This window comes from Callorhinus ursinus, unplaced genomic scaffold (genome assembly GCF_003265705.2).
Source record: "Callorhinus ursinus isolate GAN/ISIS: 27379988/994484 unplaced genomic scaffold, GSC_fseal_2.0 scaffold14, whole genome shotgun sequence".
NCBI classification, from domain to species: Eukaryota; Metazoa; Chordata; class Mammalia; order Carnivora; family Otariidae; genus Callorhinus; species Callorhinus ursinus.
In genome coordinates, this window is record NW_027397076.1 from 41,241,984 (window position 1) to 41,254,586 (window position 12,603).

Here is a 12,603-nt window from a genome sequence, read left to right on the forward strand (position 1 = left end):
AATTTTCTACATGGACATAGCTGTCTATGAATAAAGCAGATTTATTACTTCTTCCTATATAATCTGTATGTTTTTATCTCTTCTTCTTGCCTTACTGCATTGGGTAGAACACCTCCAGTAATGCCAGCTGAAGAGCTGAGTGGACACCCTTGCCTTTTTCATGTCACCTGAAGGTTTTTCATAGATGCCCATTATGAGGATGAGGACTCTTCTATTTTACTCTTTTATCTTACATGATATGTTACCTTTTAAATATATATTTCTATACGACATATATATCCTTTTCATTGTTGGACTTGATTTACTAAACTTCTTTTCAGACAAGATATTGGTCTAGTGTTTTCTTAAAATGTCTCTAAGATTTTGGTATCAAGGTAATGATGGTTTCACAGCATGAGTTGGGAAATACTCTCTCCCAATTTTCTGGAAGAGTTTTGTAAAATAGGTATTATTTCTCCCTTAAATATGTGGTGGAATTCACCAGTGGCACTATTTGAATCTGATGATTTTTTTTTTGTGAAAAATGTTAAACAATTTTTGTACTTGATAAAGGGCTACTCAGGCAATCTATTCTTTTGGAATGAGCTTTGGTAGTTTTCATCTAATTTACTGAATTTAATGGCATAAAGTTCATAATATTCCTTTACTGTCTTAATATTTGTGGATTCCATACTGATACTATGTCTCTCGTGTTCCTGATACTGGTAATTGTGTCTTTCCTCTTTTTCTTGTGATCAAACTAGACATGGACCAATTTTATTATTTTCACAAAGAACCAGTTTATATTTTTTTTTATAATTAACACATCATATTATATTCGCTTTGAGTAGAACCAGCTCATGGGTTCATTGATTTTCTCTATTTTTATCTTCTCTAATTTCTGTCCTGAACTTATTTTTCTTCTTTCTTCTGTTTACTTTAGGTTTAATTTGTTCTTTCTTTGTTTCTTAAAAACCAACAGCACTGATTTGAGACTCTCATTTTATTTATATACTCATATATTATATAATTATATATTAATAGAGCCACTGAAGCTTTTTTTTGATTAGTATTAGCACATGTATTACTTTTCTATTTGCTGCATAACAAATTAATGCAGGGGCTAACAATACCTTAAAAAGAGATTTATTTATTTATTTTGAGAGAGAGAGAGTTGTGGGGGGCAGATGAGAGGGAGAGAGTGTCTTAAACAGACTCTGCGCTGAGCGCAGGAACCCAACACGGGGCTTGATCTCACAACCCTGAGATCACCACCTGAGCCGAAACCTAGAGTCAAACGCTTAACCAACTGCACCACCCAGGCACCCTGAAAACAATACTTATTTACAATCTCACAATTTTGTGGGTTACAAGTTCAGGTGGGCTCAACTGGATCCTCTACTTAGGGCTCATAAGGCAGAAATCAAGATGTCAGGTGGGATGATCTCCTATCTAAAGACTCTGGGGAAGAATCTGCTTCCTAGTCCATTCAGATTGTTGGCAGAATTCAGCTTTTCATGGTGCCAGGTCTGAGATGGTCTGTTTCCTTGCTGGCTGTGGGCCATGTCTCTCTCTGTTCCTAAAGGATGCCTGCCTTCCTTGTCACAAGACATCTTCCATTTTCAGACCAGCAGTGATGCACTAACTACTTCTCAGGCTTTAAATCTCTGACTTCTGCCACCAGCTAGAAAACAGTCTCCTTTTAAAGGGCATTTGTGATTAGATTAAAACCACTGGAATAATCTCCCTTTGCCATACAACATAAATAATCATGGGAATGATATCTCATCCTATTCACAGGCTCTACCCATATTCAAAGGGGGAGAAGATTATAAAGAAAGAGAGTCACTGGGAGTCAGTCTTAGAATTCTGCTTACTATAACATGGCATACCTTTTTCAATTTCTTTTAATCCATTTGTATCTTTATACTAAAAGGGGGGCTTTCTTGTAGACAGTGCATAGTTACGTCTTTCTTTTTAAGATTCTATTTATTTGCCAGCAAGAGAGAGAGAGGGAGCATGCACAAGCAGAAGGAGTAACAGGCAGAGGGAGAAGCAGGCTCCCTGCTGAGCAAGGAACCCCCTGCAGAACTCGATCCCAGCACCCTGGGATCATGACCTGAGCTGAAGGCAGACGCTTAACCAACTGAGCCACCCAGGCATCCCCATAGTTATGTTTTATTTTTTATCCAATCTCTATCTCTAATTGGGGGTATTACATTTAATGTGATTATTCATAAAGAATAATCTAAATCTACCATCTTGCTCTTTTGTATTTGTTTCATTTGTTCATTTTTTCTAAACATTTTTTTTTAAACACTGACATTTCTCCTCATTATGCATCATATATTTCTGCTTCTCTGCATGCCAAGTAATATTTGGTTGGATCTGAGACATTACAAATTTTATCTTGTTGATTGGATGCTGGATATTTTTGTATCCCTCTAAGTATTTCTGCATTAAAGTTTGACGCTTTCAGATTAGAAGGACAGGAGGATTAATTTTGCTCAATTACAGTGGCAGAACTGTTCTCAGTAGTATACTCCATGAATTATAAGGTTTTCCACTCTAACTGCTATGAACACATTATTCTTGGTCCTAAATTAGCCCCAATGACTGTTCCCTCTAATTCTTTTGGGTGGTTCTTCCCCTAGCCTTGGGCAGCCCCTTCACATACATGAGCTTGATCAACACTCACCTGAAGATTTGAGAGAGACCCTCTGTGTATCTCTAGGTGTCTCTCTGTCTCCTCTGTCTCTTTTTGCTGGTCATTCCTATCTGGTACTCTGCCCTGAAAACTCTGGTGGCATGGGTCTCCCTGGATTCCAAACTCTTTCCTCACTGAGGGAGATTGCCAGGCTCTACGTGGGTTTCCTCTTCTGTGCCTTGTCTTGAACATTCTATTAATGCAGTAAGCTGAGGTAATCATACAGCTTACCTCATTTGTTTCCTATCTCTCAAGGATCACTATTCTTTGTTGCCTGGTATCCAATGTTTTGAGAACCGTTATTTTATATATTCTGTCAAGGTTTTAGTTTGCTCAGGTGGAAGAGTAAATCTAGTCCCTCTTACTCCATCTTGGCCAGAAATGGAAGTTCTGGTACTTATGTTTTATTCTCTTCAAGTGTAATGAGAGGATAGAAGACTGGTAAGTAGTGAGGGTTGTAGAAGACGGCTGCAAAATTCCAAGAATGTAAACATATATCAATGCTCCCCAACTTAAAAAGAAAGTCATGTGTCCATTAGGAAAAACAGTAACAATACAGCATTTCCCCCAAATAGTAAGATAGTGCTTTCTAACTTACATTCTTCACTTAAAGGGTTAAACAATAATAAACCTTTCTTACATAATAAATGAAAAAATTTGTCATGATACAGAGTAATAACTAATTAAGATAGAATAATCTGAGTTCATTAGGTTAAATCTATAATACAAAGAAATTTTTCTAATTTATTTAAATTAACATTTTCCCTATTACATATATTGACTATAACATATTCAAATGAACACATTTACAACCTGACTGAAGAAAGGAAATAATGACCTTTGAGAAGTCCAGAGTTATCAATGGGTCCAGGATATACATTTTGATCTCCCATCTGGTATTTGTCCCAACTGTCAAAGCCAACATATTTTTTCCACTGTTTGAACCAGCGACTATCAACTAGGTACCTAAAAAAAGAAAAGAAATCAGTAAAGGAAAATACCTGTAACCATAGGAATAGCAGAGAAGCTATCTATTTTTGATATTTCATTTTATATTACAGTACATGCCTACTTCAAAGGATTGAGAATAACTGTAATGTGACTTACAATCTGGAAAAAAATTTTCACTTATACAGTGTTATTTCTATTGTTCTATAAATACCTACTAATGAGGAAAAGTATTGACATACACATTTAAAAAAAATCCTTAACAGCACCTCTTAGAAAATGCAATAGCTATTCCATAAAATGTTTGACAACTGAACAAAAATTCAAATGGGAATTATAAGAATGAATCAAAACAAAATTTTAAAGTACAACATGGTAAAATATAAAGAAATACCAAAATGGTTCTTCTGCAAAAAACTTACAAAGACAGTATGTTTATTTTATATATTTTACTCTATCTTTCTGGGGATAAGGAAAGTGGATTATTAAAGGTTTGCAAGACTGATTATAATAATTGTAATAATAAATTTTTAAAAACTTTCGTTAGCTTCTTTACCAACAAAAATTAGTAACAACAATATGCCTCCATCTATTTCTCATAAAATCTGCTGGGGCAGGCAGGATAGATTTTTTTTGATTGGTTTCAAAAGTGTGGTACACCAAGCACTGTAAGCATTACTGAAACTATATTCATCTTATTTTCAAGTACCTACAAACTGGCTTCTCATCAGATGACCAGCGACAGAAAAAGTAAAATAATGGTGCTCTAGTAAAGAAAGCTCATAAACCTAAAAAACTTTACAAATTTATTCTGACTATATTATACCCACTATGAAATACTGCTTTGCCATGGACTCATAATTATTTTAAATTCTTTTCCAGAAACATTTTCCCATACTTAACCAGGTTCAATCACAAACATAATCAAAAGTAAAGGTTAACAAGCTGTTTAAAGCCCACATGTGTACTAACATAGGTAATCAAGTGTTTTTGGAGATCATTCTAATATATCTGTGCTTACTACACACAACACTATGTATAGGAACGAAATCCTACAGTTATACAGTTATTTGTTTGAAGCAAAGGCACCAATCTAACAAAATCCTACAATTCCTAGAGAATAATCTTCAGTAGTTTAATTCCCTTAAAGTGGGTACTGCAGAATTATCTATACACTAGTACTCCAAACCTACTGTCAGGATTATGTAACTGAAATTCAGCCCCCAAATTGTAGAATTTGAGACTTATGAAGAAAAAAAGTTCAGAGACTAAGTCTTAAGAAAACCCTATTTTTAAAATAAAGAGATTAAATCAGCAATAACTTTACATATTAAAGAAAATTATACTTAAGTATTTATCATCCACTAAAAATTTTTTAGACTCCCTCCTGCGATTTAAACAAAATATTCAGACATTTCATTTCCTTTGCAAACTAATGTCATACTATGTGGCCTTTCCTCTGTTCCATCTATTTTTGTCCGGAGTCAGGGCTTTCAGAGCTGGTACCAATTTGATATTATCTTTATTACTTTAATCTTGATTTCTTTTTAGGGCAAGTTCCCCCAGCTTGGTGTTGTTGCAAATTGCCTTAACTGTTCTTGGCCATTTGTTCTTCCATGTGAATTTTAGAGTCAGTTTATCAAGTTCCACAAAAAATACAATTAAGATTTTGATTGGAATTTGTTGAATTTATTAACAGTAACATTATAAATAACAATGTGATTTATAAAACTGACATTAAAACTATTTTGGAAATACTATCAAAATTCTATTTATTTAAAATATATTTCTAAAAGATGGGGTTTTATCTCCCAAAGTGTTTAATAAATCCTTTACTGTATGGTAGAGGTTTGCACTGGGTAGTATTCATCTGTTGTTATATTTCTAGTTTAACTCTCCTAGGTCTTGAAGTGACTACTTTCTGTATAATGATACTATTATGAGAGGAGACTCTTGTACTTGATGGGTATTTATCTGCTTTCAACTGAAAAGACCGTCGTATCTCTATTACAGGCCACCTATATCTTATTTGTAGAATTTTGTGGTAATGAAACATGAGGGGAAATATAGGAAAAAAACAGAAACATCTATTACAGAAATAATATGTAGACTTCTTACTCAATAAAGACAACAATATTAAATGAAGTGAACTAAATAAAAAAATTATGATTTTAAGACTTTTACATAGATTTGTTGTAAAAACTCTACCCCTAATCTGTGAATCTGCCAAAACGTAAGAATCTTCAATTTGAACTGGTAAAAGCCTACAACAGAATCAATAGTTCTCAAAGATTACGAGTAAGTGAACAAAGACTCGACTTACACATTCTCAACAGCACTCCTAATCCTTGGTATGCTATTAGGATCCAGATAGGGCCAATTTTATAGCTCTCAAGATTTTTTTGTTTGTTTGTTTTTTAAATAGCTATAACTATTTGTAAAGACTGATATTTCATGACTTTTATTCTTAGACCTAAGAAAGAATAAAAGGCACAAAATAACAATCCTTATATACAGTTATAACTATGATCATAAGATGAAGTCTAAAATCCTTAACATCGCCTACCTGGTTTTGCATGATCTATCTACTCCTGCCTATCTAGTTTCAACTGGTACCATTTTCTTTGCTGAGATGGAACTACAATAACCTTCTTTCAGTTACCAGACACTCCATTTTTTGCCTTATGGCTCCATCTGCCTAGACTATACTCCTATTAATCCCAACATCTATTTAATTCCTATAATCTTTCAGATAGCCTACATTTCACTTTCTCAGGGAATCCTCCCATAAGCCTTTCCCACTTCCTTTCAAACAGTATGGAAAAGGAGAAATAAGATGGCAAAATCAGGCTTCAAGATATCAAGACTGCTTATTAAGTTAAAGAAATTACTTTTAATAACAAAATAACTAACATGTGAGCTTTACTCTTGGGCTAGGGGCATATTTCTAAGCACTTTAATATATTGGCTCATTTATTCCTTTAACTACCCAATAATATAGGTACTATTATAATCATAGGCACACAGGAATAACTTGACCAAGGTTACAAAGTTAGTGCGAGACCTGTAATTAAAAAATGTGATACTGGCATAGAGAGAAGCAAAAAAGACCAATGAAAACAGCACAAAGAAACAAGAATCGGATTCATGTATATGGGGAACTATGATATACACCAAAAGCATCATTATGAATTAGTGGGAAATGATCTAGCTAAGTATATGGGAAAAAAATAGAGCTTTACCTCACATATGCAGTCAGTTCTACTCTAATGCTTGTTTTGAAAATTTGAATATATTAAACATGATTGGTATATTAGGGAACAATAACACAAATTTCAGTAAATGCTCAAGCACTACTTTAATTCACAAGCAGGGCCAGGACTAAGGTGAGGCAAGCGAATGCCTAGGAACCCTAACAGGAAGCACCTCCTTAAATTCTGCCCCCTAAGTGCCTAGCTTGCTTTACTGTAGCCCTAACTGAAACAAACACAAGGTGAATGTAGAAAACTACTCAGCTGTACTGAACCACACAGGAATGCACAAAACACACACACTTCAAACATCATTTTATTTTTTTTTAAGAGGGGGAATGCAGAGGAAGAGGGAGAGAGAGAATCTTATGCAGGCTCTACACCAGCAGAGCCCAATGTGGGGCTCAATTTCACGACCCTGAGATCATGACCGGAGCCAAAATCAAGAGTCAGAAACTTAACTGACTGAGCCACTCAGGCACCCCTGACACTTCAAACATCTTCAAGCGTGTTATGAGCCACACTCCCACATCTGCTGTTACAACTTCTTGGCAGATTTAAGAAAACTTTCCTTCCACCACTTTGCAATAATTCAAGCTGCAACCCTTTAAATCGTACTTCTTTCTACAAGTTAACTTTATCCTTTTCAAAATAAAATGTCATATTTATTGTGGTAGTTATGTATTTCTTAACCATTTAACATATGTAAAACTGTGCTACCATTTTTATTATGTTTTTAATGTTTCTCTGACAAAATTTTTTTGAGTGCTGTGTCCCAACCCCATTTTTCCCATATGCCCTGTGTTTTTTATTGCATGATTTTGCATATAACATGGTGGTTTTTAGGAACACATGCTATGTTACAGCAGAACTGTACAAAAATAAGTTATAGTTGGATTAAAAATGTAAATGTGAAAGTACAAGTACAATTTTTTAAAAAAGATATGAGAAAATCCTCATTACCTTAGAATATACAAGAGTTAAGACAAAAAGCAATAACCTTAAAGATAAAGACGGATGAACTTGCCAAGGTTAAAACGAAAGGCTACCATTCAACAAAGACATCACCAAGAGAGAAGATACAGACTAAATACATATACTCCAGGTAACTGACAAAGGATTAGAATACATGAAGAACTCCTTTAAGTTAATAAATTAAAAAAAAATTTTTAATAGAAAAAAAAGCAATTCACAGAAGAAAAAATCAGAATGGCCTCTATACATATGAGAAGATGCTTAATCCCATTAGCAATGGGAAAAATACAAACACCATACCATATCGTCTCATGAAGCTGGTGAACATAAGCATGTGCACATGTGTCAACAATATCAAGTTGTAGAAAAGATGTATAGTAATAGGAACTTGTATACTGCCAAAGGGGGAATAAACTAGAACCTTCACTTGGGATGGTAGTTTGGCAACATAATCTTTTAAGAATAAAGATGTACATACCATACAATCATTTATTGCCATTGCTAAGTTTTTACCCTACAGAAACTCTTGTATATATTTACAAAATTACAACTAGAAGAATATATAGTGCAGCATAATTTGTAACAATGAAAAGGTGGAAAAAACCTAATATCCATTATTCATACCCAAAAATACTACACAGAAATTATAATGAGAAATACAACTACATGTATTAAGGATAAATCTCAAAACTACAATGTTGAACAAAAAAAAATTGCAAAAGGACACATGTAATATAACATAAATTATAAAGATAACAGATGCACAGTTTAACTACAGAAATTTAAAAACATGCCACGAATAGTATATACTATTTACATTCCATGCATATATATTAAAATATATAAAATAATTCAATAATTTAATTATAAAACTAAATAAAATAATATATAAATAATTTAAAATTGTAATAAAAATCGGTTTCAGGATGGTGACTCCCTCTGGCAACAGAGGGAAGGTAATGGGATTAGGGAAACATACACAGGGACATTCAACTGTTTTTGTAATGTTTTACTTTTTTTAAACTAAGAGATGTGTGCATAAATATTTTGTTATATTTTTCTTTATACTCTTCTCTCTTCCTGAAATATTACATTAAATATGATTAACATCTTCTACTTAATATAATAGTTTATATATACACATATACATGGACAAAAATGGAGTCAAATGTATAGATTGAATGTTGAGGTCAAACTGATAAAGTTAAGTGACAGTCAACAAATGAAAAGACATTTCAAGCATAAAAACAAGTAATTATAAATACAACTTAGGTTTTTTTTTTTTTAAGATTTTATTTATTCGGGGGGGGGCGCACAGAAGGGTAAGGAGAGGGACAAGCAGACTCTGCACTGAGTGTTAAGGTCAATGTGAGGCTCAATTCCAGGACCCTGAGATCATAACCTGAGCCGAAACCAAAAGTCCGGTGCTTAACCGACTGAGCCACTCAGGTGCCCCCTTAGGTTTTTTTTTTTTTAATTGGGATAAAAATATGTATAGCAAAATATACAAAATGCAGTTTGTTTTACTATGTATTTTTTTTTTTTTAAAGATTTATTTATTTGACAGAGAGAGACAGCAAGAGAGGGAACACAAGCAGGGGGAGTGGGAGAGGGAGAAGCAGGCTTGCTGCCAAGCAGGGAACCTGATGCGGGGCTCGATCCCAGGACCCTGGGATCATGACCTGAGCCGAAGGCAGATGCTTAAAGACTGAACCACCCAGGCACCCCTTACTACGTATTTTTGAAAGAAATTTGTGGGTTTATGTTATCTCTTACTATTTATTTTTTTTGTCTTATCTCTTCCAAACATGAATTAGCATTAAATTTTAATTAAAAATTTACATAAGCTTTAGAGAATTTTCTTTGGAAAAAGCACGATTTATTTGATTATTTCTAAATTTATCAAATTATGTTTCTGATACATAATAATATATTCATTCTCAAGAAATTATTTTTTTGGTAACTACAGCAACCAATAAGTAAACCAGAAAAGCAGAAATGATTGTGTGACATCTCAAAAGAAAAAAAAAAGCACATAAAAACCAGAAAGTACAGATTCTAACCCTTCATATCAGGGAAGATAATATAAGCAAAACAAAAAATCCTACAATTGACACATATACTGATCTTAAGCTGATTTAAGTTTTAGTATGAAGTATTACATTATAGATTTGCAACCATCTAAAATTCATCTAAATACTAATCCACAAATATCCAGAGAGCCCAAAGTACAGAAGAGTAATTAATTGCTTTGTCACAAATGCAACAATTTAAGTTTCTTGCACAAAGGAATCTATGCCTTATAGATGAGACCAGAGGTGAAACATTTCTGAGTAATTCTGAGACATGTGACTGTGTTCCCATCTGAAAAGCCATGAAGTATATGCACCAAAATATGATCAAGATTACTTTATTTATGATCGAGGCCTCTGGCTGTAGCTTAATTACTACAATTTCCCTCTGTTTCAGTGGGTTACAAGGAATTTTATGAGTGCCTCACACTTGCATTAACCATGATTCTCACACACTAGTACAGTAATATGAAAAATTTTTATCCTAATGTTAATATTATCTGGGTTCAAAAATTAGTAAAGAAAATCTCATGGAGATAAAGGTTTATGGTCTTCAATCTCTCAAATCCCTCAGAGATGACCCACAATCCTCCAGCATTATCTCCAGATAGCCTTCTCCATTTTCAGTAATTTCAAAGCTTTTGCCAATCTCTCACCCAACAGGCTGAATAGACAACCTTGCTGCCCTACTTTCTGAGGAAGTTAGAAGCCCCTACTTTCTGTCCAACTCTCCTGCTCCCCACCTTAATCTTACCTGATTCCTTCATAAATTAGTGAAGGATGTAACCCTCCTTACATCCAAGGCTAATTATTTTTGTTCCTATGCTTTGGATTTAATTTCCTTCTGCCTCCTTAGAGGCTTACCACATTAACAGCCCTTACTCTTGTTTCTCCTGACACCTCGTCTTTTTTTTTTCCCCACTCAGCATGTAAACAGGGCCAATTCTTTCACCCATTTCCCCCATATCACCTCCCAACTCCCACACTCATTTCCTTCTCTATCTCTATCCCATTTTTCTGACTTGTTCTTACAGTCAAGCTTAAGTTTCTACTCTTCAACCCTCACTTACTCTTCAACCTAGTACAAGAGGTCTTCCTACCCCAAAGAACCCTCAAAAAATTTATCACAAATCCAAAGGATTCATAATTTTATGTACCTCATCAATTCTTTTTAAACTATGTGATACTACCTTTTTTTGGGAAGAGAGTGTAGGGATACTCTTATTCTTTTTTTTTTTTTTTGGCAACCTTCTCTTCACAGAGTTGCTAATTTCTTCTCTCACTCTTCATACTCTCCAATGATATATATTTTTTAAGATTTTATTTATTTATTTGACAGAGACACAGCGAGAGAGGGAACACAAGCAGGGCGAGAGGGAGAGGGAAGAGCAGGCTTCCTATGGAGCAGGGAGCCAGATGCGGGGCTCAACCCCAGGACCCCGGGATCATGACCTGAGCTGAAGGCAGATGCTCAACCTAATGAGCCACCCAGGTGCCCCCGATATTTTAATTCATACCAGTGATTCCAAAATCTGCATCCCAGGGCCAGTCTTCACATCTTTAAATACTTCCAATTCCTACTGGTCCATGTCAACTTGGATTTTTCATACATTCCAACCTCTAGGCATTAATCACTTTCACACCTTTATATTTACTCCTCCTCTAGGGGTCCTTTAATAAATATCATCAATAATTTAATTTCCCAAGCCAGAAAGCAAAATATTATCCTGTATTCCTCCTTCCCTCACCCCATAACATCTAGTAATCAAGCACCTTCAAAAAAGTACCTTAGTTCTGTACCTCCCTTCCCTATTATTTTTTAGTGGCATAGATTATTGCAATGGCTGCCCAACTTAGTTCTCCTCTTTTAAGTTTACTGCTTCCAATTTGCCCTCCATTCTGCTGCCACAAACATTTTAAAGACATGAATATGAACATGTTACTCACTATTTAAATCAGAATTTTAATTTTAATAACAAAATATAAATGCTTTATAAAAAGATTTGTATAAAGTGTCTTCATGTTAGTTTATAGTTATAGTAATCTCTTTTTTTATTCAGCTGTTGGGGAAACCAAAACTGAGAATATGTGACTTATCAATGAAACACAACTCTATTAAGTAATGCAGGGCCCGTTTTCAAAGCACTCTGGTTTTCCGACTCTAAATTCAATGCTTCTTTTTTTTTTTTTTTACTCTGTTAAACTTTACTATAAATCCCATTTACTTAACAAAGACTTAAAGATGTAACAGATTCTTACTAAAATCATATACTATCCCCCTCTTTATGAAAGTAAGGATTCTCTGCAAAAAGCGAAACAGCAGAAGAATATCAAAATGTTATTACCAAGCTATAATTAAGAACTGAAATACTTATTCAAAAGGCACGTTTTAGTAACTATTATCCATTTTACTTATGAAGAAAATAAGTATTTTCAAAGTGGAACATGAGCATCTTTGGTAAATGTTAGATCTTTGCCACTACACCTATTATGAGTCTTATTTTCACGTCAATTAAGAGTACACAAAAAGTGAACACCATCTTTCTTTTAGGAAGTTTTCTGGAATGGTGGTAAACTAAACTGTGGATGAATTTTTTTTCCACACTTAATTTCAATTTGTTTTCATGATTAATTTCGCTTACAAATTTTCTTACCTCCTGAAATCAGACTG

The 12,603-nt window shown here is 34.2% G+C and overlaps 1 protein-coding gene across 6 annotated transcripts in view; it reads right to left on the bottom strand.

The window, feature by feature from the left end:
- USP15 (ubiquitin specific peptidase 15) overlaps window positions 1-12,603 on the bottom strand; it is a 114,166-nt gene that overhangs the window by 90,277 nt on the left and 11,286 nt on the right. For all 6 annotated transcript variants that reach the window (XR_003210346.2, XR_012380760.1, XR_012380759.1 and 3 more), the window contains exon 2: window positions 3,525-3,652. Coding sequence is in view for 2 of the 6 variants with exons in the window: in XM_025882763.2 (XP_025738548.1) it covers window positions 3,525-3,652 (128 nt within the window). In the remaining 4 variants the exon portion in view is untranslated. The remainder of the gene's footprint in view (window positions 1-3,524; window positions 3,653-12,603) is intronic.